The sequence below is a fragment of the Poecilia formosa genome, unplaced genomic scaffold (assembly GCF_000485575.1).
Source record: "Poecilia formosa unplaced genomic scaffold, Poecilia_formosa-5.1.2 Scaffold214, whole genome shotgun sequence".
In the NCBI taxonomy this organism is placed as follows: domain Eukaryota; kingdom Metazoa; phylum Chordata; class Actinopteri; order Cyprinodontiformes; family Poeciliidae; genus Poecilia; species Poecilia formosa.
This window is the reverse complement of record NW_006800153.1, coordinates 205,001-230,227: the sequence shown is the minus strand read 5'-3', so window position 1 is coordinate 230,227 and position 25,227 is coordinate 205,001. Positions and strand designations below refer to the sequence as shown.

The following is a 25,227-nucleotide window of genomic DNA, read 5'->3' as shown; positions in this document are numbered from 1 at the left end:
TATAAACAGTGGAGAAGACTGGTTCTGATTGTTTTCTCGTTTCTTTTCAGGTGCTATTCTCTTCATGGGTCAGTTGAACCAACCTCAACAGTAACACCCAGCACACCTCCTCTTATCCCGCACTGTGACTACTACTGTTTGAAACTCCTCATGATGATCTGAGCTGAAGACCTGAGACACTCAGTGACTCTACATGTCTCAGCAATGGTTCAATTCACTGACACCCTTATTTATAATGACTGATACTGGGGCTGTTTGACTTTATGTGAGAACATTTTTATATCTAAATTGTTTATTTATTTTTCTACATTTGAACTGAAGCGAAGTGAGGGGCTACTATTGCTAATGACAGCGTTGCACCTTTAGAGATATGTCTGGATTTGTACCAAAATACTGACTATTTTTTATCTATTTAAATATTCTGAAAACTGCAGTGTGTAATATTTGTGTCTCAATACATGTATGTGTATTTTTGGATTGGTTTCATTAAAAATTAATGAAATCATAAATGGTCTCGTGAGTTAACATTTGCAACCAATAATGAAGAAGAATTTTGTTGACTTTGGCTAATGCCAAATAAAAGATGAAATCTTGACTTAATCAGTTTTTCAAAAATGCAACTCCCAACGAATGCTGCCATTCAATATCAACAACACATATGTTTACCAAATTATTCAATTATTTTTCACTATGACCACAAAGGATGATCAGCCTGGACAGCTGTGACTGCCATGAAGTGTTCTTTCTGCAGGATCAAATAAAGATGATCCAAGGAAAGAAAACGGGTGAACTGGTGACCGGGCCGTACCAAACACTTACTGATGAAGAAGGGCAGTAAAAGATGGTCTGAGTTGTCTGATCCATCAGAAAAGTTATTACAGCTCAAATTATTGAAATCATTTCAGTTTGCTTTTGCAGAAAGATGAAGATAAGCAAATTGATGCACAATTGGTCAACATTTATCTGTCTTGTGGCCCTCCAATAGGAATTATGAGAGACAGAGCTGTTCCTTGAGTTTATTTAAGTTTTTAATGGAATCAACAGTTTGTACAATGTAGAAACCGTCCACAGAACCAGGCTCAGGATGAGAAGTCATTGCCCCAACTTCCTGTTGTGTCGAGACACTCTCTCCAAATGGTTGAATGCAAGTGCTCTAATCACTTCCCCTGCCTCTGGTGTAAAAAAACCCAAAAAAACTCAGTCACCTACTGTAGACATAGAGGATGCTATAAGGTTGAAATATATATATTTTTTAAAGAAGTGGTTACTCCTCAAGAGCTTGAAGTGGAAGAATTCAACTGGTCTGCAAAAGTTTTGACTTCAACCTGAATTAAATCACTTCTCACTGGAGCGGCTTTAGCGGATCCTTCACGTCTTTTCTCCATTTTCCATAAACACTTCAGGGGTACAAGTTGCACCAGGTTTTGTCGATCAAATCACTTGACAGCTGACTGCATTTGTTAATTGGCTCTGCCAAGAAGAGTTGAAGGGATTTGTTGATGACACCATATAAAAGCTTTTGTATTTAAAATGGGATTCCTTTCAACATGATGTATTTGTAAAAACAACAATTTTGGCTAATTTGTCTTCAGATAATCAGATGTTTTGAAGATTTTCTCTGTTAATGTACCACTGACCTCACAGTCTCTATACAATATGTAGGATGAGAGATGATATTGAAAAATATGTAGGTATATGTTGTGTCCGGCTTTTATTGTTCCTTTTCTTAAAGTCAGATAGGTTTTGTTTTTCCACTGTGTGACTTGGAACTGTTGTGCTAAAGTTTACACAAAGTCAGCACAGGTGCAGTGAGTAAACACAGATCGTTTGGCACATGACATGAGAAGGAAATGTTGTAATCTGAGGTAATTGGGACTCCATTGCTGAATGTACCCATCCAGATTCACCAGACACCTCACACTGTCATCTCTGACACATCTCAGCCATTTCCTCTCCTAACAGAAGCCTTTTACACGTAGAAGTCCTGCTTTAAAGAATCCTCTCTATTTGCGTCATAATTTTTCACCATACTTGTTTCCACTGACCAAGCAGAGCAAAGACATATTTGTATTTTCAGATAACATTCTGGTGTTGTGGAATCAGAGGCAAAGGCAGTGAGTCTCCTCTGCCTTTGTAGAGGTCCTAAGGCATCAGTCAGAAAGTGTATCAGCATTTTCACCAAATCTACCCATTTCCATACTTTAAAAACTGAGCTGGAAGTACAGTAAAGTGGTACAATTTCATTTTGGACTATATGTCTGTAGGTTGTACATTACTACTATTTACTACTACTAATAATAAAATTGTACATATGTGTAAAGAGTCCATTGTGTGAATAAATTTAAGCAAGATAAACAGAAATACATAGAAAAATACAACAATAATAAAACAAAATAACTGAATCTAGGAAAAAAAGAAAAGAAAGATGAAAAACAATACAAAAACACAAAGTGAATAACTAAGAAAAATAAAATCATTCAAGATTTTGAGAAAAATACTTTTGTAATTATAAATAACATTGCTCTTTTTGTTGTTAATCAATTTGAGGGATTCAATCAGAAATTTTAGTTCAAACAGGAAATGAGTAGTAGGTATCGAGTTTGCAAGCTTTTGTTTTTATGATGTCAAAATTTAGCATATGATCAATATTACAATTTTATTATATAACATGTGAGTTTTACATGTTAAATAATAATAATAATAATAATAATAATAATAATAATAATAATAATAATAATAATAATAATAATAATAGAGGTAGGGGTAATTATAATTTATAAGTGTTACGTCGGTGTGCGCATGCTCAGTAGAGACGGAAGTGCTCAGTAGTGGACTTTTCACGGCAGTGCTGTATTTGCGTTTCGTTGAATTTTTTTAGGAACACCAGACTGCAATGGACCTTCAGCATTAGCCGCTGTGCAAACTGTAAATCGGAATCGGAAGTGAGAGGCTGTAACGTTCGAGAGACGTTCGAAAATCCTGCAGAATGGTAAGTTACTGTTCCTCACCAGGTTGAATGAGAGGGAAGCTAAACTGTGCTAATGCTAGCAAGGTGTATGTTTCCAGGAAGTGCCCACCTGCGCTACGTTTACCTGGCTGTAGTCAGCCAACAGGCCTTCGGCATTTTAGGCAGCAGAACGTGTGAAAACAGAGCAGCCGTGTTTACTGTTCCAGTCAGCATCGGTACTTCTAATATTCACCTTAGAGCTGACAGTTTGGAATATCTTCTGCTGAAGTTTCCAGATTCCCTTCCAGTCCCACCTAAAAGCCTCAGAAACGGATCTTAGTTAAACGTTTGGTTTTCACTAATAATAATTCATATTTTGGTTGTCATTTAAACAGCATGTAAAATAAGTATTGGATGTATACACCAACGTCTTTCTCAGTAGATATATTCCTACTGGGACTCTTGACATAGAATTGCACCAGATATTGGCAACAACCCAAGTAATCCACACGTACAAAGATATCAATGCTTGTTATTTCATAGATTTAGATTATGGGTGAAAACTCTCAGGTGTGACCTTGAACCATTCTCACACAAACTATTCAAAACTGGAATGTTCTGTAGATCATTACATGCTCTCTGATCTTCAGTTCTGTCAGTGGATTTAATTGGATACAAGTCAAGTGTGTCAGCTTTTTCCTGGTTTCTGAAAAAGAAGAATGCTTTGTATTTTAATTTTTGAACTTTAAAACAAACAAAAAAACCCCCACTTATTTCTTATTTTTTAATATCCATTTCTGAAATGAAAATCAAATGACCGTAGGATACGCTGACATATGAGTGAGCTTGTAACTCGCTTAATCTCTCTATATGTAGCGTTTCTGTCCTGGTCATCAGAAAATGTTGCCCATCATGTGTGCGAGAAGTTGTTACATAGCTAAACAGTTACAAGTTTTCTCTTTTTTTTCTAAAGCAAAGACAAGTATTATTATAGTTAAAGATAGCATTTTTAAGTTTGTATTCCTTATATAATAAGTCCACCCTTGCCTAATATTTTATAATCTAGAATCTGTGACAGAGTAGGAGTAGTGAAAGGATAAAACAATGGTGAAAGAGCAGCTTTGCTGTAACATTTGGCTTCCTGTGAGCATTACTTCCTTTTTTAAGGTTGTAGGCTGGAGAATGAATGTCCATAGAACACAGTCTCTTTTCTAGAAGCATCTGACTGATGCTGTGTTTAATTGGACTTAATTTTAAAAACCTAAGTGATGCTCACAGTTCCTAACTTTGAGTGTTTTTCCTTCTGTAGTAAATGGAAAGGCACTTCACAAAATGAACAGATCTGATGTACATGCAGGGATGCATTATTAGATCAATTCAATAATATAAATCACTTCCATGCATTCCAATTCAGTCCAGTAATTCATCCCTTGTCTTTTAATTATGCGAGATTAGGTTGTGGGGTAACAGGTTCAGGAGGAAACAGAAACCCTCCAGCTCATTCTGGGCAACAAAAGACGTTTCCAAGCCAGAAGAGACATTTGGTTTCTACCATGGGATCTCTATTCAGACATGTCTGGAAAATCTTAAAAGGGAGATTCAATTTCAACCTGGAGTAAGGTCCAGTTTTACTCGTTAGTAAGAGGAGCTAACACTCATTCCATCAGGCCTGTGAGGTGACCATCCGTGTCCCTAAAGCCCCCTGACCTCAACATCCACCTCTGCAATTGGCTGGCCCACATTGTAGGGAGTTTCCTGTACCGTTTTGGACTGAGCATCGCCAAGCCCTAAGAAGGCGAGGTTTGACTGCTGGGCGCTTTATAAGACAAACGAACAAAAAAAACACTCTGAGCAGATGTCCCGCCTCTCTAATCCAGTCAAGGTTTGCCATTTCATGTTTGCAAATTCTGTTATTTTTGTCTTCATTTCAAGGAGATTAAATAAAGAGTCAAATCTTTTTATTCCAGTCAGCATTACCTGTTGCAGTGTGAAAATGTGTAGTCCATAAATTTGATGAACTGTAGTTATCAATACTTCGATAAAAGAAAATCTATCCCTGATACCTCAACTCACAGAAGTTGTTAATAAGTAGCTTTTTAACAATAAAAACTGATCCTAAAGTTTCATTTTCTTTTGTTTGCTAGTTGCATATGCACAACAGCATATGCAATTTTTTACTTTGAACTAGGGGCAACATGCAAATCAGACACAAGCTAACCTTAGCTTCTGTAGGCTTTTGCCCAACTTAAAGTCTTTTTACATCAAGCTTTTCTAAAGGTCTCTGTTTCATCTTAACCCCATTTTTAATAGGTAATTGACCCAAGTATTTTTCACATCAGCTAATCGTTTTATCCATTTGTTGTTGTGCTGCATAAAATGACCAAGACCACATTTGTGTTGGTCAGAAAGGCCAATGTCAGCTTTTTTCTTATCTCCTTCTTTCCCATTAGACGTTTTCCTCACATCTCTTCTTTCTTTTTTGTCTCTGTGTTCATTACATTTGAAATAAACCCAAAGTGACTTCTAATAAAGTTTCTTATCTATATTAAGTGGAGCATGATCTATTCACAGGCAAATGGAGCATTATGGTGAAAGCCTTAACGCTCCACTTGTGAAAGTAAATGTTGTGCTTCACCTTGGCACTCGAACAACAGGACATGCTAAAAATAAAATAATATTAAAGATATCTCTGTTTCCCTCTAGATGCGATTCATGCTGCTGTTCAGTCGGCAGGGGAAGCTGCGGCTGCAGAAATGGTACACGGCGACGGCGGAACGAGACAAAAAGAAGATGGTCAGGGAGCTGATGCAGATAGTTCTTGCCCGCAAACCAAAGATGTGCAGTTTTCTTGAATGGAGGGACCTTAAGATTGTCTATAAAAGGTACTAAAACCAACTCCCTTTTTTTCCATTTCAAGTTAGTTTTTTTTTTTTTATTTATACTGATTAGCGCTTGGGTAGATGAATCACTCTCACTACATGCTCAGCGCACGCCTCTGAAAGCACGGCTAGAGGTTATATTTGCGGCGGCTCACATTGAGCCGCAGCTTTTAAACTTCATTCAAACTTTGATGAAGAATTCTCCAAAAAAACATAAGTCCTCAACGAGGGTTGATATAAATGTCTATACAGGTGAACCTGTGTCCAGTTTGAATGAAAGGAGGCGCGTGAGCCATGCCAAAGTAAATTTTGGAGATGCAGCCTTGACAGTGCGCTAGTTGACCAATGCACAGAGGCACCAGCGGTGTGATTGGTCCACGCTCGCGGCTTCATGCCCCGCTCAGTGCATCGACAAACCCATCTTTCAAGAATAGTTTTGTTCTGCTGGTGAAATGCTTAGCGGAGCAAATATGCTCACAGTCCGGCTTATGTAAAAAAAAAGAAAAAAAAGAATTGAGCAGATTTTTTTAATTACCATATTTTTCGGACTATAAGCTGCTACTTTTTTCCCTCGTTTTGAACCATGCGGCTTATTACCCGGTGTGACTTTTCTGTGGATTTTTCTTCAAACACCAGGGGGCTCTTTAGCAGGAAGTGAATCATTGGAAGTCAAAATTGGAAATCAAAGAAGAAAGTGCTGATTTTCATTTAGAACAAGCACATGCTAGCTAGTATTGTGGAAAACTGAGAGCGGCGGAGATACCAGCGGCTTATCCAGTTTTTTTTTTTTTTTTTTTTTTTTTGTTTGTTTTTTTCCAAAATATTTGTAGGTGCGGCTTATAGTGAGGTGTGCTCTATAGTCCGGAAAATACGGTAATTTATTTATTTTTTGATTAAAAACAAAATCAAGAAAGGCTTAGCCTGATGAAGAGAGCAAGTAAAGCCTGGCGGCCTGCCAGGCTTGTACTACACTGGAGGAAACCCTGAGTTGATGTCCTGCTTTGTGATATTTGGATTCATTCATTTTGTCTTTTTTGTCTAGAACAAATGAGTAAATCATATACATTTTCACATTCACAACTATTTTTCAGACTGAGTTCATTCACTTTGATTAGCTTCCAGATATAAACACTGGTGGCTTTTTTCTCCTATGTTTATCCCCATGCAGGTATGCCAGCCTATATTTTTGTTGTGCTATTGAAGAGCAGGACAACGAGCTGATTACACTGGAGATCATCCACCGCTTTGTAGAGCTGCTGGATAAATACTTTGGCAGTGTAAGTCACAGAACTGAAACCTTCTCTGTTTCTGAATGTCAGTGGTTTTGCAAAAGCCCGATTATAAAGCTTTTTGCTGTGTATTTTTGCAGGTGTGTGAGCTGGACATAATCTTTAACTTTGAGAAGGCTTACTTCATTTTAGACGAGTTCCTGATGGGAGGAGAGATCCAGGACACATCCAAGAAGAGCGTCCTCAAAGCCATCGAACAAGCTGATCTACTGCAGGAGGTAACACGACGTCTTCACCCAGTTAGGCAGTCTTTAGAAATTACTATTAAAAACACTTCTGGCTGTCATTATTTCTCTAAACATGATCCAAATCTGTATTTATGTGCTGTGATTCTGCCTTTTAACTATTTCTCTTTTTCTGGTTTTGTGAAGTCAGAGTTTGTAGTCAACCAAGATTATTTTATGTGTTTAAAATGATTGGACTTTGTGACTAGATTGCAGCAAACTGAGTTTCCCTCCATGTTTCGTTTGGCCCAGTGGTGCCAGCTCACATGTGTGGGAGATAAAAGCTGGTTTGATGTGTGATTGATAGGAGACAGATGAGAGGCTGGCTGCTGATTATGACAGCTGCTTTATCAGAAAGACTGTAGTGTCTAACTGTGAAATCCTTTTTTTCATAAAGCCTTTGGTAGTCTCTAATATAATCTTTAATTAATGACATGAGTGAATACAAAACCTACTTGAATAAGCAGCATTAGAAGCATCATTCTTTACCGGCTAAACTGTGATTGTTTTCCAAACGTTTCTTTTACTGCTAGAAATACTTTCTGCAGGCGTCACTATAAAGGCCTGGATACAGGCACTAGTGTGGAATAAGTAGCAGTTTGCAGATTTTGACCATTTTGGTACCGAATTTTTATCAGAAAGCCTAGTTATCAAAGAAAACAGCAGTGCATATGTTATAAAATGAATGTGTTTGCATTGTACCAGTGCAGAATAACCCGTCCAGCTTCAGTTTGTACTTTGCCCATGTTTTTTATCAACACAGGCGAAGATATCCATCAGACTGCTCCTGGTGGAGCAGAAAGATCCAGATCAGAAATCACTCTGTTCACTACGAATTAATATCTCTTCTGCAGCTAGGTTTCCTTTTCCTTTCTGTTTTTCATCCCTCCCTGCTTTTCCTTTAGTCACTCACATTGTTAAGTCTCCTAGTTTGATATATTTTTATTGGCATGGATAATATTAATGTTAATAATATAATCAACATCCCACCAGCACCTAAAACAACTTGGTTGCTCCAGTTCTTACATTTTCTCTTGCAGTGGCTACAGAAAGAAGGGACATTATCTACATTTGTCTTTACTTTTATGTGAATAATGCAGCAGTGTTTGGTTTTAATTTGGGTTTTTGCTGTTTGCAGGAGGATGAGTCTCCCAGGAGTGTATTGGAGGAGATGGGCTTGGCGTAGTCCCAGTGAAACTGTAAGACGTTTGAGACAAAAGGCAGGAGGAGGCAGGACAGTTTGGACTCTGGGATCCTAGAGCAACATTTCCTCTGGGGATAAGACTCAGTGGATTGGACTGGCCCTTTGGCTTTCTTTTTTTGTTTGTGTGTGTGTGTGTGTGTCTGCATTATCTAAGTGTGGGATAATGGTAATGGGCTATATTTAACTTTTATGTGCCTGGAGGAGCAGTGCATGTTCTGATTGTTACAGATGTGACATAGTTGAAGCTTCGCTGTGATTTTAGTCATACCGAGGCAGGCTTGCAGGCTGATATAAAGCGCTTGTCAAACAAGCAAAGCCAGGCCTAGATGTGGGCCTGCCGATCACAACTGAATGTGAACGAGGACCGGGTCAGAACATCGAAGGACTGCGTGAGGTCACAGGTTTTATAAGTGTGTCCAGAACCAGGTTTATTCCAGGCAGATCAGGTGAAAATAAATCATTCTCAACACTGATCTAAAATTATGGCTGTAAAGACTGAGTTCTCGTTGGCATATTAGCGTTCAAGCCATGTGCCTCCAGCTATCTCCATGACAACAGACATTAAACATGCTCAGAACCGGCTCAGGACTGAGGCTAGAGGTTTGTTCCGATTAGTTTTCTGTCTTGATTCAAATTGTTCCTTAATCTAGAATTGCTGATTAACTGTCAGACTTGTTTATTCAATGCTTCTCGATAGTTGAAGATTCTACTTTGTTTATGTAATCTCACCGAAAACTAAAATGATAAACTTCAACAATGAAAATGAACCCAAGACATTCAGTCGTTTCTTCACCCATTAGCTTGAGTTGACTGCAGTACCAAACCAAAATGGGGTTGTGAGAGGTACATATCTTCTCTGGATGTTGGTTCTGGGTTTTAATGCAACAGTGGGGTAACTATTACAAAAATTTTTTTTATTTAAAGCGGATGTGTTATGCAAACTTCACCTTTTGCATGTTTTTGTACTTCCATTTATGTTTCTACTGCTTCTAAGTCCAAGTGCTTAAAAAAACACCCCGGCAATAAGTTGATGTTTTTTGGTGTCTGGAAAATGAGACTTTTCTAAAACCTCCAGAATGGAACATCACAAATTAGCAGGCACCTATCAACCCCATCAAAGCCCAGCCCGTCACCTAGCAACCCAAGCTGAGCTCCAGCACCTATGGTCAGCTGGTTTTACTGCTTATAGACTGTACAGCAGCTGCTGGAAAAGACGAGAGTTTTGTTTTTGACTAATCGCTTAGAAACTCCTGCTGCTGCGTTCTTGTTGGTTGTGCAGGATGCTCTTCTTCTGCTTGTATAAGTGCACATCTGTTTGCAGCCAATTTTACATTGTGTTGGATGGCGTGGCCAGCAGCAAGTTATTTGGATTTAAAGTGACAACAAGACGCTCTACAACAAGTCATTCTGAAAGGAGCTGGAAATGGACAGGACTGTGCAGACTGAAGTTTCATAATCTCAGAATGATTTTGTGCAAAAAATATAATGAACCTTCTTTGTATAGACCCAACCTGTTCAAGGAAATATAATGGGTAACTTAAATATTTGCTAAAAATGTCACTGACATAACAGTATAATATGAGAGGTAATCTGGAAAAAAAAACAGCTCCTCTGCCTTCTCCCAGTTGTAACTGCAGAAATATGCTGCTCTCTCAAAAACAGCCAATCGAAGTCAGGAGGAGGGTTGTAGCGCTGTCAGTCAGGCTCATGGAAGCGCTGCTTACTCCTTCCCCCTTCCTCTCTGCTATGCTACAGCTTCTTCCTGACAGTAGTTAGCATGGACACTGCTGACTGTAGATAAACTCTTCCTGGAAAGGTAAGTCAGTAGCACATTTAGCAGCACGTACACAATCTTGACTGACAGCACTAAAAGCCTGCTCCTGGCACTGAATAGTTGCATTTGTTTTAGTAGCTCACAGTAGCTTCTGTAAAGCACTGATGTTTCCTCAGACAGCAGTGGGTGCGCCCCCTGCTGGCTGCTCGGCGTTCCTGTATGAACCCAGGTAGCCTCGTCTCAGAACAGGCCAGAAGAAGAAAGCTGCCTTTTCTGCCAAGTTCAGCTTCGCCTCAGTTGGATGAACTCTGGACCATATTACCGCTCTAAAATTTTACAGCTAACAAATTGATTTGGAAAAAAGTTGACATGCAGTGTAATGTTAGACAATGTGGACCTGACGAATCATTTTTGGTTACCAGCTGGTGAGAATGTGACGTTCTGTCTAATTCTGAAAAAAGCTGTTGGCGAGAGAGGTTTATTACCGACGGCATTCTTAGCTAAGGTGAGTAAAGCTGCTAACGACTCATAAGTACTTTAACTGAAAGATATGGATTAAACACAAAGCAACCGCCAATAGTGCAACATTCACGCCCCCTTGAGGTGGAAAAGAGTTGTCACAGTTTGAATTGCAAATCCTTGGGAGGTTCTGTTGTTATAAAAGCATAAAGTAAATAAATTACTAACAATTTTATGGCATTGATTCTGGTTGCTAACTTGCGATTTTTTATGATAAAGTCATGGGACCAAAGTCTGTTGTTTCAGAAACCTCTTCAGCTTTATTCTGTGATTTGTCTGTCTGATTTTAATATCATTTCTCTTTAGCCAACTTCCTTCATACCATATTACATTTGAGGTTTTTGGTTTTTACCACAATGAAAGTGACTTGTAAATGTAAAAGTTGTAATGCAAATCCAGATAGGAAGCCACAGCCCTCTTGCCAGGATGGCTTACCTGTGACAGAGGTACACCTATTGCTCATCCTTTAAATCTTAGTAAATATGTTCAGTTTGCTAGGATGAGATTTACCATTTTGTGTTTGATTCTAAACCCCTACTAACATCAAAACTTTACACAGAGAACTGATCCATATAGAGAGATGGGAGGTAATTAGTTACATTTACTCAGTTGCATTTACTATTGAGGAACTTTTTTGAGAATAAAATACTTTTAGGGGTAACTTTACTACACTAATTTTTACTCGAGGGAAATTTCTGGATCCTTGACCGACTGCAAGTTATTCGAAAAAAATAAAAAATAAAATGCATCAGATACAAACGCAGTTTACGTTAAAGTGAGATGTCTTATTTTGTTATTTTAATGCTATTTTCTACCAGCACTGGAAGTACGTTACTAGCATACAGCATACTGTTTCATAGTTTTTTGTTTGTTTAAAAATAAAATTGGGAAAATTATTTCTTTTGCTTGAATCTGTTTTGTTACCATACCATTTGCATACTTTTTTTTATTTTAGTCTTTAAAATTTCACAATTTTTGCAAAACATCTTTCCTGCCTGATGACATTATTTTTAAATATTCAATCAGATGTGATTAGTTGGCATGTAATTTAATAAGTTACTATTTTTTCATTTTTGAGTGATTTCTTGGATGGATACTTCTTAGTCTTGAGTAAAATATGTTTAAGTAGTGCTTCTTCTACTTCGGTACATTTTTGGGTGTGCTATCCACCTCTATCTAATCATGACAAGTTTTGTTTTACTGAGGAAGATTCAGTAAAATGGGAGGAGCCTATTAAAAAAGACAGCTATATGGAAAAATGAACATTGAACCGCATTGAAAACCTCCTGGTTATTCCACCAAATACTTATTTCTGATCTCTTCCTGAGTAAAAACAGTAGTATTGTTGTTTCTAAATGAATATGAACTTGTTTTCTTTGCATTATTTGAGGTCTGAAGTCGGTTCATGTTTTTCATTATTTTGATCTTTTCTCATTGTCTGCAAATAAATACAAAATTTTTGCTTGGAATTTTGGAGACTTGTTCATTTTACTCAAACATATACCTATAAAAAGTAAAGTCAGATAAACTGATAACTATAAGTGGTCTTAATTTTTTCCAGAGCTATATATGTAGTTTCTGGATTGTCTTTTGTACAACAGATTAGAAAGTATATACTTCCCCTGTATGTTATGAATTGTGTGGAAGACTACGTTTGCTATTTTGAGCTGAACTGAGATATTTTTCATCACACAAAGACTCCAAATGTTTCCAGCCACACCACCTTACATATATACACATAAGCAAGTAATATTACATTTGGGCGATTTGTGACATACACACCTTAGATTGACGCAAACATTTCTGGCACTAATGGAACCCCATGTTTTACGGCTACCCTGATTAAGCTTTTTTTTTTTTTTTTTTTATTTCTTGTCATAAGTGAGTTTAGATCTGGTTATTGGGGACATATGGAGAAAATCTGGGCTCAATTTACCATGACAGCAGAGGAGGGTTGGGGACTCGCTTGGGAGGGACAGGAGGGNGTATATATGTTTGTATATGTAAATATGTATATATGTATGTGTACAGATGTGTATGTGTGTGTATGCACTATTTTCATCTAGCTGAGGAAATTTTATTACACTTATTATTTCCTTTGTCAGAAAGGATACTGGATGTTGAAAATACTGTGATAATTTACAGCTGGAAAAGGGGTATGATTACATAAGTTATACTTCATCATACTCCTTTTCAGACTCATAATCACCGATGTGATGTGTTTTTTTTTTTGTTTTGTTTTTTTTTGGTGTTGTTTACACTGTCGGTGAAAGGTTTGTCTGAAATAAACTAAAACTAAACTAAAAAACTAAACTTGTCATAAATGAGTTTAGGTCTAGTTATTGGGGACATATGGAGAAAATCTGGGCTCAATTTACCATGACAGCAGAGGAGGGTTGGGGACTCGCTTGGGAGGGACAGGAGGGTTCTTCTGTTGCCCAAAAACTATGAATGAAATGCAAGTTGGTGACGTCAAAGGGACCTCTTGACGCATATGTCACGTGAGCCTGGAAGGCGGAGAGATCCTGAGATCCACAGCCCCGCTGTCCATAGTTCTGAAAACAGGCATTCCAGGAGAGGAACCCCGAGAGAGGACACGTCGACTAAAACCAACTCCAACATCTGACTGCGACTCAGAAATATCAGCGACATCTGGAGCTGGTTGTGCGCGTGACCGCGGGGTTTTCAGCACCTGACGTGACGAGAAAACAGGACCTGGAATCCCCAGAGCTCCCCCTCCCTTCACCTGCAAGTAAGTGGCAACTAATCAATCAGCCTTATTTACCTCCTACCCCCACCCTCCTTCAACCCCCAGAGATGGGAAAACCGTTTCACCGTCCCGGTGATTCCTGAACAGGCTCTGAAAGAGGAGTTGGAGCTGCGCTCAGGTGAGCTTTAAGCAGCAACAAATGTCATGCAGACAGCAGGCTGGGTCCCGCTGCGCTGGAGCGGAGGAGCAGGGACGGTGTCACCTGCACGTCCGTCCAGTCATGGCTGTTTCTCCAACAGTTTGAACATCTGGAATCCAGTCAGGAGAGCAGAAACCTGCTCTGGCAGCGCGTCGTTGGACCTTCATTGTTTGCTGGTCAAATCTGCTTCGCCTTCTCATTCTCCTAATCCTTCTAATCCTCCTCCTACCACCCCCACCTTCTCTTCCTCATCCTCCTCTTCCTCCTCCTCCTGCTCTTCCTCCTCCCGCTCTTCCTCCTCATCCCCCAATGGTTCTTTGTTATGAATGGAATTCGGGTAACAAATGGGCCAAAGATGAGGTACCCTCATTTAGACAACTCTGCCAGTGTTATCTGTAGGTTTTCTTCGCCTTGTGTTGAGCTGCAGGTGTTGGTTGGGCAGGAGGTCTTTGCACCTTTTCTTCTTTTTTTTTCTTTTCTTTTTCTTTTTTTTCCTTTTTTTTTGCTGCAGTGATATGAGTTGATCGGACCTTTGGAGCAGATGGAAGGAATGTGTTTATTTGATAAGCAGGATGGAATAAGGCCAAAGCGCTAATGAATGTCGTCATCTTGCGTCAGTGTGGCAGAATCAGGAGCAGTGAGGGCAGCACGCATCAGGTCCACAGCAGAATAATGATGCTGGTGAAAGCTGTGAGGTGAAACATCGTGAGTGTAATTAAAAGTATGTGGTGTGAAATTAAAATATTTAATATTCCGTTTTTAAACGTGGAATATTCATTTGCTGATCGTTGTTGGATTTTTTTTATCATGACATTGTTGAATATTAAGCTGCAGGTATAATGACAAATTGATCACAGTGTGATGAATTAATGGTGAATTGCTCATAAGTGGTTGAAATAAAATTATTAATTTATTTATAGATTAATTTAATGTGACATTGCTTGTCTGAAGTGACAGATCCTGGAGGAATGGTTTCTCATCCTGGAAACCATTTCTTGATTAGAGGACATCTGTAATCCTTGGAGTGAGTTGTCATTGTGTCTGAGGATCTCCTGCCACTGGGTTATGATGATTAGTTTAATGTTGAACTCCACGACTTTCTGTCTTCCCAGGTTTTTAAGCTTGAATGACTCTGTGCTTGGATCGTGAACACGTTGTTTGAACTCATGAACTCATGGCAGCCTGACACCATCTTTGTTGCTAAGTTATGTCTTTTTAAAAAATGGGTTTAATATGTTTGTGACAAAGTGTGATTTCTGATTTCCTACATACGTGAAAAGTGATATAATCAAATATGTAACCCCCTATATGGAACATACAATTCTTTCTTTTTTTGAAGTTTACAAATAAATAAATAACCACGAAGAAACTATAAACATGCAGCGATATGAAAATGATTTGACTCAATGAGCTGTCATATCTAGTTCATCCACAAGAGGGCTTCCGTGGTGGCATCAGCACAGCGATGTTTTACAGGCAGTTACCCCGGTGACCAACAGTTATTCTTTGTACTTTCGGTCTGCCCAAACACTGGGGGTGCGTTAGAAAACATTACCTGCACTAGATGCGGTTCATACGCAGTTCGTTAATATTCATGAAACCAACTGAGCTCCGATCTTCTCATCCAACAGCTTTTCAGGCAGTCTGCATTACTCTTAACCTGCTGGGTCTCTCAATGAACATGACTGTTTTCACAGTTTTCTCAGCTAAAGTTGTGGCATAGATGTTGGACTGACTTGGGTTCTTTCCTCGGTATTCAGAACTAAATCAGTAACTACAAATAATAACGAAAAGTTGGAGTGAATAAGGCTACGTTAACACTGCAGCCTGAAGAGACACAATTCAGATTTTTGAGTTTTAAACTAAAACTAAAACTGAGTGCAGGTACAACTCAGGTTCTAAGACATGCGGAGTCCTGAATGATAAGAATACAATAATTCACTCAAAGAAATAGTTTAACGTGCATCTCAGCAAACACTTTCTTCTAACAGTATATAAACATTCCTCTGTCTGAGCCTTGGGCAGATGAGCCATGTGAATGTGAAACGTGCTTTTCTGGATGATTGTCATGATTTGTATGGTTGTGGTGGTGAGGATGAAGGCTGAGACCCAGATGATGATGATGAAGATGAATTTAATGATGAAGCTCAAGAAGTCCAATACAGGCGGCACGGCAGAGAGCATAGCAAACAGCTAATTACCGGTAGCACTGATACACCGAAGACTGAAAACGAGAGCTGACGCCGACACAGGACTTAACCGGTTCTACTGCGACGACGGACAGACTGACGCTGACAAAGACGACAGTAGACGAGGACCCGACAAGAGACAGAGACAACAGGTGGACTTAAATACATACAGGGGTAATCAGGTAACTAGACACACCTGGGAAGCAATCAACGGGGAAGACGCAGAAACAACAGAGACTCAGGACAGAAACTGAACACAGAAAAACCTTAAAATAATTACACAAAAACACGGACCATGACAATGATATCAGTAACTTATTTTTCAGCTGCTGATGGCATTGGCCCTGCAGTGCCTGGTTTGGTTTTCTGCTGTCTGAAAAGAGTTGTTAAAGCTTTAAATATGATTTTGTGTTCTTATTTTTCCCTCTAGGTGTTCTTGGTCACTCTCTGCACCCAGTTCAGGATCTGCTCTCTCAAGCCATGACAAGAAACTGCCATGCCTCATGTGTCCTCACCATCATGGTCCTCTTCACATCTTTATCCTTCCTTCATCTCTCCACACCCAACCCAGTTTCTACGTTTAGAGATTATGACAACCCACCCAGAGAGGTTCTTCCCAGGCTTTCAGTTTATGAAAACACCGAACGAACACAGGAGAGACAGAAAAGAGCCTCGAAAGACCAAACTGAGCAAGAAGAGGAGCTCTTTAAAGATGTAGATCCTAAAAGACTAGCTGCTGTGTTACTGGAGGCTCTGAATCACACACACATGGAAAGAGAAACGGATGAAGAGAACTATAACAGCATGGAGGAAGAGACACAGGCTGAGAGAGACGAGATTCAAAACGAAGAACCACACAGTGAGAGAGTGTCAAGAAACAGAGAAAGAGACGAGCAGAAAGAGCTGGAGCTGTTTATTGCTTCACATGGCAAGGAACAGGAACGGGAGGAGGAAGAGGAAAAGAAGAAGGCCCTGGAAGAGGAGGAGAAGATAACTGAGAAGGTGACAAGCCACACCACAAGTCAGATGGTCCAAATTCAAACAAAGCAGCAGTCAAATGGATCAGACGGAACAGCAGAGAGCGGTGCTGCTAACCAGCAGGGATCATCCAACCCTGAGCAAAGCAGTTATGAAGAGGAGGAGCAGCTCAATCCTGAGGAGCTGAAAAGTCTGGAGACCGTGATGAAGGAGTTTCCACGTCTTAACACTAAACGAGATGGTGCTTTGGAGAAGCAGCAGAGAAACACTAGAGGTTACAGCAGCTACAATGACATCATTCCAATAAATAAGGGCAGTGACCTCGCCATGACCAAGAAAAAATTAAAATGGCAAGAAGAAACACAGAAAGCAGTGTACTTCCCAACATTTACCGGAGGCAGTTCCGTAGAGGAATCAGAGGACAGCAACTATATTAGCAAAGCAGCGCAGCCCCTGACTCCAACTGAACAGGAAGAGGTACAAGATGATTACACAGAGGAGGAAGAGGAATTGCTCAGCCCAGAGGAGGAGGAAGCTCGAGCCAAAGTGGAGCAGGAGGAGATGATGAGGCAGGCAGCAGAGGCACAAAAAGCCAAAATGGAAGAGGAAAAGCTGGCTGACATCGCCTCAGACATGTTGCTGAGCTACATGGGTAAACAAAACAAAGGTGACAAGAAGCACAGTTTGTCTATGTCCAACGCCGCAGAGGATAAGAGATCTGACGAGGAAGAGGAAGCGACAGAGGAGGATGACCTTGACCCTCAGACCATTGACAAGTTGATTGAGATTTCCAGTAAGTTGCACCTCCCAGCTGATGATGTCGTGGACATAATCACTGATGTTGAGAAGAAGAAGAAGAAAGACATGCCACCCGAGATGGCATCTTTGCGGCAGTATACCTCAGCGCCACTGTCTCCTTCTTTTCATTCCGGTTGGCACGTTTCGTCAAATCAAAACAGCTTTCCAGTCTCTAAGCAACAATCTCCAGCTGTAAATATCCTAAAAACCTGGTTTCAAGACAAAACCACACCAAAATCAGATGTTTCCCAAAGGAAACTTCCTAAACCTTTGCTACCATATAATTTTTCACCCAAACCTGAAAAGCCCTTTCCGGTGAAACAGGAGCGCTGGTTCAAGTTACCGAAGTCTGTCTGGACTGGCTATTCCTTGTATCCCTACTCCTACTCCACCTACCACCAAAGGAAACCCATCTTGGGTTACTATCCTTTCTACTTTCCTCCCATGCCAAGACCTAAATCCCATTTCTACCGGCCTAAACCTCCTCTTACACGCAACAATTACTTTGGTAATTCTGTGGAAGATCCGTACATTTTTCCTCCAAGAAGGCGCTATCAAAGCTGGGTCCATCCTCAGCTGAGAAAATCACCTGTCGTCCTTCAGCCCAAGTCTTTCTACTCCAGCTACTACCCACATCCTTACTCCCAGCCATTTCAGCGAATACCTCCATCCCAACCCAATTCCCCTCCTCAGACAGCTGCTCAACAAAAGCAGTTTCTGATCTCCACTCTGGAACCTGCAGCATCAAAAAACAAAGACTATCATAAGGGTGCAAAACAGCCAGACAGCAGTATCCATGACGATGTGGAGAAATACATCCAGCAGATTCTCATGAACAGAGCACAGAGGTTGGACTGAAATGGAAGTATATAAACATTAGTGGAAGATTCCAACATCTTAAAGATGAATCAGCAGAAAGCTATATTTCTTTAAGATGTTTTTGTGTTGTGTTTTTTCTAAAGGGGCAGTATTATGTAAAATCAAAATTTGGGGTTTTTACATCATTATTATAATGTTATTTCCTCATCAAAACCATACCTGGAATGTTTCTTTGTTTTTTTTTTTTGTTTTTTTTTTTTTACAGATTTTTGAGAAATCCTTGAATCTTCCATGGCAAACATTCTGGTTTGTAAAACACTAAGAGAACCGAGTGCCATTTCCACACACAGCTAATCCTCAGACCAGTTTCCAAGCCGAGCTTCCGCTCCTTCAAACTAGCAGCAGCAGCAATTAGAAAGCACCTGGTGGAACTGTGCTTCTCCTGAGCTCATATGAACCGTTTCTCAATCCAGTGCTGTGATGAATGTTTGTAAGCACTTAATAGTGAAGCGTTGTTGTGATGATTTCCTGAGAGTCAGAAAGAGCACACATTTGTTAAAGAGACAGAGCCTCAATTTCAAGGAGATAAATTGCGAAATCAAATTTGCCACGTTTGATTTATATATAGAATTTTTTTTTAACAACTGAAGGTAACAGTTACTTGATTATGCTATAAAATATGTCTGTAAAACACATAATACTGCCCCTTTAACATTTGTTCCAAGTTACTTCTTTCTGTTAGAATTGGTTGAGATGTGAACACGGCCATGTTCTGAATCTCAATGTAAAGACATTGAATGGAGCCAAGAGGAACATGATGAATCTAGTCTGTTGGTCCAACCAAGGTTGTAATCATGCTTAAAATCCAACATGAAAACTTTCTTAATATTGACATTCCTGCATTAGAAAAGTTTGGTAAAAATGAAGTGGATGAATCAAGTGATCTCATGGTCCATTTGACAAAATAATTAAACTGTTCACATGGAGATGTGGCTCCAGATGGATGGAGCTGGGCACAATTTCTAATGTCTAACAACACTGTTACTATTGTGGTTGTGTAGTTGCCTCCACTTTTTAGCTTGTTGTGGAGGCTTCGTCTGTATGGCAGATGAAAGGAGCTCTGATCTCTCAGTTTAAAGATTTGGTAACACTTTATTTGAAGGGGTGTGCATAAGACTGACATGACACTGTCAAAAACATGACATAACATCTGTCATGAACATAAAGAAGTCTTTATGAATGTTTGTCATGAAGTGTCATTTGGTAAATAATGACATTTTTAATGCAAAGTTGCTCTAAAAGTTGCATTAAAGGTCCATTAAAAGTGCCAACTTTGGATGATTTTGTAAATAATGACAATTTAATGCAAAGTTGAAATTTTTAATGGACTTTTAATGCAACTTTTAGAGCAACTTTGCATTAAAAGTGTCATTATTTACCGAATGACACTTCATGACAACTGTCATAAACATTCATAAAGACTTGTTTATGTTCATGACAGGTGTTATGTCATGTTTATGACAGTGTTATGTCAGTCTTATGCACACCCCTTCAAATAAAGTGTTACTAAAGATTTTCTTTTTTCTTTTTTTTTTTTTTGCTTTGTTACAAATCATAACAGTGAATGAAAACATTACACTCTTCACCTTATCGCTGCATTTATCAAGGTTTTACATTGGAAAAACATAGTTTCATATGAACCTCAGACTCACTGTATGTAGATTACAAGATGTGGCCATGCCTTTAAACTTCTAATAGTCAAAAATAACAAAAGATAAAACTTTTAATATAAAATCCCCATCAAACAAATCTACCCTATGGTGCCCTTCACAACAGTAATTTGACATAACTATGTTTTGTGTGAGTTGATAGCTAAGTGGGAAGGAGCTCAAAAACACCCTTTCTAGCTCTGTGTCAGTGGATTGACATGTGTGTGTCCTGCTGCCCATAAAGTCTCACCAGAGAAAACAAACGTATTGGTCAACTCAGAGCAGTGGCAGTTTCTGACATGGGTGATATGGGCAACCGCCCAGGGCGGCATCTTGTGTCAACAACTTGGAAAAGTGGGGGTGGCGCAGAAAAGGTTGTGCCACCCAGGTTGCCAAAGAGGCGAGGACCGCCTCTGACTCAGAGACAGTAAGATCTTGAAATAAAGCCAAAGTCATAGTTTTCCCTCTGTTGTTGCTGACAACAGAGAGGAGCTGACACAAGATGTCTGCTCCTCTCTGGTTGCTTTGTTTTTCTTCAGATGTGGGAACATACATCTTTGCTTTTTCTTGTCCAATTATGTTAACCCTTTTTTTGTTTCAGATGTTTTATGATTATTCTGAATGTTGAAATGCAGCTCTAAAACCTAAACAGTTATGTATTATGTTTTTAAAGAGAGAATATTTAATCTTGTTCATTTTAAAGAAGATTTTAAACAAATTCTAGTTTAGTAGACAAGTTTGGTTCAATTAGGAGTATGTTTGACTCCAAACTTATTGAGATTTAAGATATTCCATCAATAATTGGGAAGAGTTTTAAAATATCTAACATACCTTGATATTTGAGATAGATATTAAAACATTTTCATTTTGTTTTGTCTCCTCAGCAACAAACTTGAAAAGCACACTTTCGTGAAAAAATCTCATTAACAAAATATCGTACAACATTGCAGAGTATATTTCACACATAAACCAACAAACATCACAAAACGGCTTGCTCTCATGATGAGTCATCTTTTTGCATAACTTAAAGTACCTTGTTGCCATGGTGCCAAACCCTGGCATGTGTCTGTAGGGCATTCTTATACAGCTGACACCTTCAGAGCTTGGACACATCAGCTGAGGCTGGTGTCAGTCTGGACTGAAGTCATTATTATCTAAACTGCATATCCATAATTAACTTTACAAAAAGAGACAGACTGTTGTTGCTTTTCAATAACTAATTACGGGAACTTTGCTTTTTGATAGTTTTTTGATAAAAATCCTACAAGTTTGCAACAACATGTAAAATGTGTATAGTGTATTTGTTGAGTATTTGGCCCTATATGGAAATGACATCATAGTAAACTATTTTAAGTGTGAACCTTTGAACTTGTAAACTTTTATCAAGATTAATTTAACCTAAATTAACTTTGGGACTATTCAAGTCTCTTTTGATCTAAATTTCTCTGTTTTTATCTTTTAAATTCTGAAATAGTTTTGAGATGATAATGTGATGATGATGATGATGATGATGATGATGATGATGATAACAGTTGCTATGGAATGCCTTTTGTAAAGTTAAACAGTCAAAATTTAGCAGCCATAATTTGGCTTATTTAGCCTGTCATAAGAGAGAAAAATAGGTGTATATTTTCCAAATCATTTTATTTATTCTTTTTTAATATCACAGTTTCAAACAAAATATCTAATTAGAAAGGTTCAAACTAAATAATTAGTTCTGAGCTATCTAAATATCTCCTTTTAAGTTAAATATTATTTGGTTAACTAAATATTTAGTTCGCTAAATAAGTTTAGTTTCAAACTAAATATTTGGCTTGTTTACATATTTGTTAGAAATGTCACTTTGTTGTAAAAGTTTAGTGTCAGATCTGCCATCTCCCAGTACCCACAACACTAACAGCTTGCTCAGAAACAACCAATCAGAGCCAGGAGGCGGGTCTTACGGTTGTCAGTCATGCTTATTCATGTGCTGCTCACATCAGGTTGTTAATTATTCGACTGTATAACTTTACAAATGGCAAAAACATAGACTTTTTTTCTCCGTGGTTTTTAAGTCTCAATTTTAGAAGCAACTTTGTATAAAATCGATATTAAACCAATATGAAACAGATGCTCGGTTGGTGTTGGTGACCTTTGGAGAGTGTCTCAGAATGTGTTTCCAAGTCAGAACAGAAGAATTAGCAGTTAATGGAATAAAAAAAAATCAACATTGTGCCTTTCATCAACAAAAAATGTGACGTGAAAGCAAGGCATTGGCTAACTAACATGTTTTCTGTATTTTGGGTCTATTATGACAGTAAGATGGGAAGTGTTGGTGGAAAGCCCTGAGCTACAAATGCACACATCAGAAATAAGGGCGCCATCTTGCACGTTTCTGTATAAATGCATCCAAAAATTGCATAATTTTAAAAAGTAAAAAAAAAAATCCTCAAGATTAAGGAAACAACAACTTCAGTACAAGTAAAAAATAGTGAGATCTGTTTGAGTGAGTGTCCGTCTTTCTAACTGTACCTTGTTGTAAACGTCGTAATAAAAATGCGTTTGCTGAATGTAAACAAGCACATGTTCATGACTACTTTTGCTACCCATGAAAAAATGAATAAAGTTAATTATTTTGTTACAATAATGTTTTCTTGTGGACCCACATGTTTTTTTTAGGACAGCCAAGTGAAGCCCAACTCACATCTAGATTGATTCAAAACCAGAAGTTACAGCATGGAGGAGTCCAGGCAGACAGAGATCTGGAGACCCTGGGTTATATTTGTATTTGTTAATACAAACTATCAAATACAACAAGTTTTTGTTACAATAAGTCAATAAGTTTGACCAACTGAGATAAAGAACCAGACCCCAGAAACAAATCCAATCAGATTTATCATGACTTTGTCCATTTGGTTGTCCAATTGAATAATAAAGTTATTCACCATAACTTTTTTCCTCCAACATCTAATTGTTACGGAAACCCAATCCAGTTTATTTAGAACTTTCCAAGGTTACAATTTAGTTTTGAATTATTTTCAAATCAAACTTGTAATTATGTTTGGACACCTTGCATTTACTGTTCAGACATTTTGATCGAATTAAATCTTTGTTTCAAATTAAAGTACTCTGAGCTTTTCTTTTATTCTAACATTACTTTGAATTTCTCTGTCAATGAACAGAGAAGTTTTTTTTAACTTTATTAATAATTAAATTTTATTAACATGATAATTATTTATTCAGCAAATTCCTTTTTCCAAGATAGTCTTTTAGTCTTACTTGAAGTTTCAATATCGTGAATCTGACATTAAGTAAAAATAATAACTTTTCAAAGATAAAAATAATAAAGCATTACTGACCGATTTGATTGTAAATGTAGAAATACAATGGTCCACTGTAAGAATATTTGTTGACACTATCATCCTCTCATCAAGAATGTGTCATAGAAAATCTGTCAAAATCATGAAATTTCAGTTTAAAGAGCAAAGAGAAGATAGAGGCGTCACAGAGGACTCAGGATTCTGACATGCTGGTTGGATGATTGCCGAATCTCTGAGGCGTGTTTCAACCAGTCAGTCTGACATCCAAGAAGGTTCTACAAAATGCTAATTGAAGCTTTTTATTTCAACCCAATCAGAGGTTGAGCAGCATCCTGGCTCCAGCCAACAGAAGAGCGAGACAAAAAAAACAATAAGCAGAAGAAAATGAATTTACTGGGAAGGAACGGAGAGGCTCAGGAAAGAGAGCAGGGAGGAATGCAGTGGTGATGGTTGCAGCTCTGCCCACACAGAGGTGCAGTGATTCATGATGTCACGTGGAGAAAATAGGGTGACTCATCCACCAACAGCCACTGCAGAGCATCAAAGTGAACACACACACCGAAAAACACACAGTCATTCTACTCTATTAAATGGAGCTGCTTATAATATGTAAGTCAGTAAATGCTTAAAGGTGTTCAAACATCGATGGTGGTCCTACTGATCACACACCTCTGCTTGTGTTTATGTGGCTACCTTTCCATTCTGCGAACTGGTTTGAGCTTCGGCTCATGAGGGAGACTCAACATAAAATGAGCTGAACTTCTACCTCTTCACTAGGATTATTGATGACATGTTCCTAAAACATCAATGTTAATCTGCAGATGACAATTGTTAAAACAAAAAGTTCATTTTTATATCAGCTGAAAGCTGCCAAAAATACGCAGCACCTTTACTATTTGTACAGCTGGTTGGGATGTCGCCCATCAACAGCAGTCAGTGGGGGAGGGGCGGAACGGACCAGTCCAAATCAAAACGAGGCAGAGACAAACAGCCATGCAGCGGTCAGGCCTAAAGGCTTTCAAGGTTTACAATATCTTTAAATCCAGCAAACAATGGCAACAGAGGGACTAATCAAATAAAGAAGAAGCAGATTACAAACAAGAATATTTAACAATGGAACTTAAGAGAGAGAAAAATCTAAAGCGATTATAAAACCTCAGAGAGGATTTGTATTCTGAGCAGTGGAGTCTAGTTCAACCACAACAAAGAGACACAAAAGCAAAAATGCTGAAAAATGGGATGATGACCAGCTCACTTTAAAGACCAAATTCAACAAGAAATAGTAACAAGACTGATGGAAATATATGCAAAAACAGTGAAGTTGTCATGATGTTGGTTAGTGGTGTGTTGAATCCAAATGCAGAGAGGCGGAGGCAGCAGCTGACGTAATGATTTAATGAGAAAAAAAAAAGTGGAAAAAATGCTGAACACTTACAAAAATACACGAACCAGACTAACAACAAATAAATAAATGCAAAGGAACATTCAATCAGGAGACATAAGGAAAATATAAGGAAGTCACAAGAGACTGATGCGAGCAGACATGAGGATCCAGCAAGGTATGGATGAGACTGAGGAGCTTAAATGCTGGGGAGTTGTGAGCGTGACAAAAGAGCAGGAGTCAGGCTGGGGATGGAGAGAGAAAGTGGCACAGGACAACAGGACACAATACTGACACTAATGAGTGACT

General features: G+C 38.6%; 3 protein-coding genes and 1 long non-coding RNA gene across 6 annotated transcripts in view; 3 read left to right on the top strand and 1 right to left on the bottom strand.

The window, feature by feature from the left end:
- The window catches only part of serpine1 (serpin peptidase inhibitor, clade E (nexin, plasminogen activator inhibitor type 1), member 1), a 4,682-nt gene extending 4,173 nt beyond the window's left edge, over nucleotides 1-509 (top strand). The window contains 1 exon segment of the mRNA XM_007567823.2: nucleotides 51-509. Coding sequence (XP_007567885.2) covers nucleotides 51-94 — 44 coding nt within the window. The 3' untranslated portion in view covers nucleotides 95-509.
- A 2,289-nt stretch (nucleotides 510-2,798) lies between these two features.
- Nucleotides 2,799-9,307, top strand: ap1s1 (adaptor related protein complex 1 subunit sigma 1). Its single transcript, XM_007567821.2, has 5 exons — nucleotides 2,799-2,989; nucleotides 5,651-5,829; nucleotides 6,995-7,103; nucleotides 7,196-7,333; nucleotides 8,478-9,307. The coding sequence occupies exons 1-5, from the start codon at nucleotides 2,987-2,989 to the stop codon at nucleotides 8,523-8,525; spliced, it is 477 nt and encodes a 158-aa protein (XP_007567883.1). The 5' UTR covers nucleotides 2,799-2,986; the 3' UTR covers nucleotides 8,526-9,307.
- On the bottom strand, nucleotides 8,667-23,299 carry LOC107838119 (uncharacterized). Its single transcript, XR_001664185.1, has 2 exons — nucleotides 22,216-23,299; nucleotides 8,667-10,298 (listed from the first exon to the last, which is right to left on the bottom strand). It is a non-coding gene; the product is annotated as an uncharacterized LOC107838119 (long non-coding RNA).
- Nucleotides 13,349-18,708, top strand: vgf (VGF nerve growth factor inducible). 3 transcript variants are annotated; one of them, XM_007567820.2, is made up of 2 exons: nucleotides 13,349-13,588; nucleotides 16,365-18,708. In XM_007567820.2, the coding sequence occupies exon 2, from the start codon at nucleotides 16,415-16,417 to the stop codon at nucleotides 18,566-18,568; it is 2,154 nt and encodes a 717-aa protein (XP_007567882.1). In that variant the 5' UTR covers nucleotides 13,349-13,588; nucleotides 16,365-16,414; the 3' UTR covers nucleotides 18,569-18,708. The 3 variants fall into 3 exon arrangements, with proteins under 3 accessions (XP_007567882.1, XP_016535028.1, XP_016535027.1); XM_016679542.1 differs by lacking the exon at nucleotides 13,349-13,588 and adding an exon at nucleotides 13,651-13,724; XM_016679541.1 differs by lacking the exon at nucleotides 13,349-13,588 and adding an exon at nucleotides 14,752-14,949.
- Nucleotides 23,300-25,227: the final 1,928 nt, after the last annotated feature.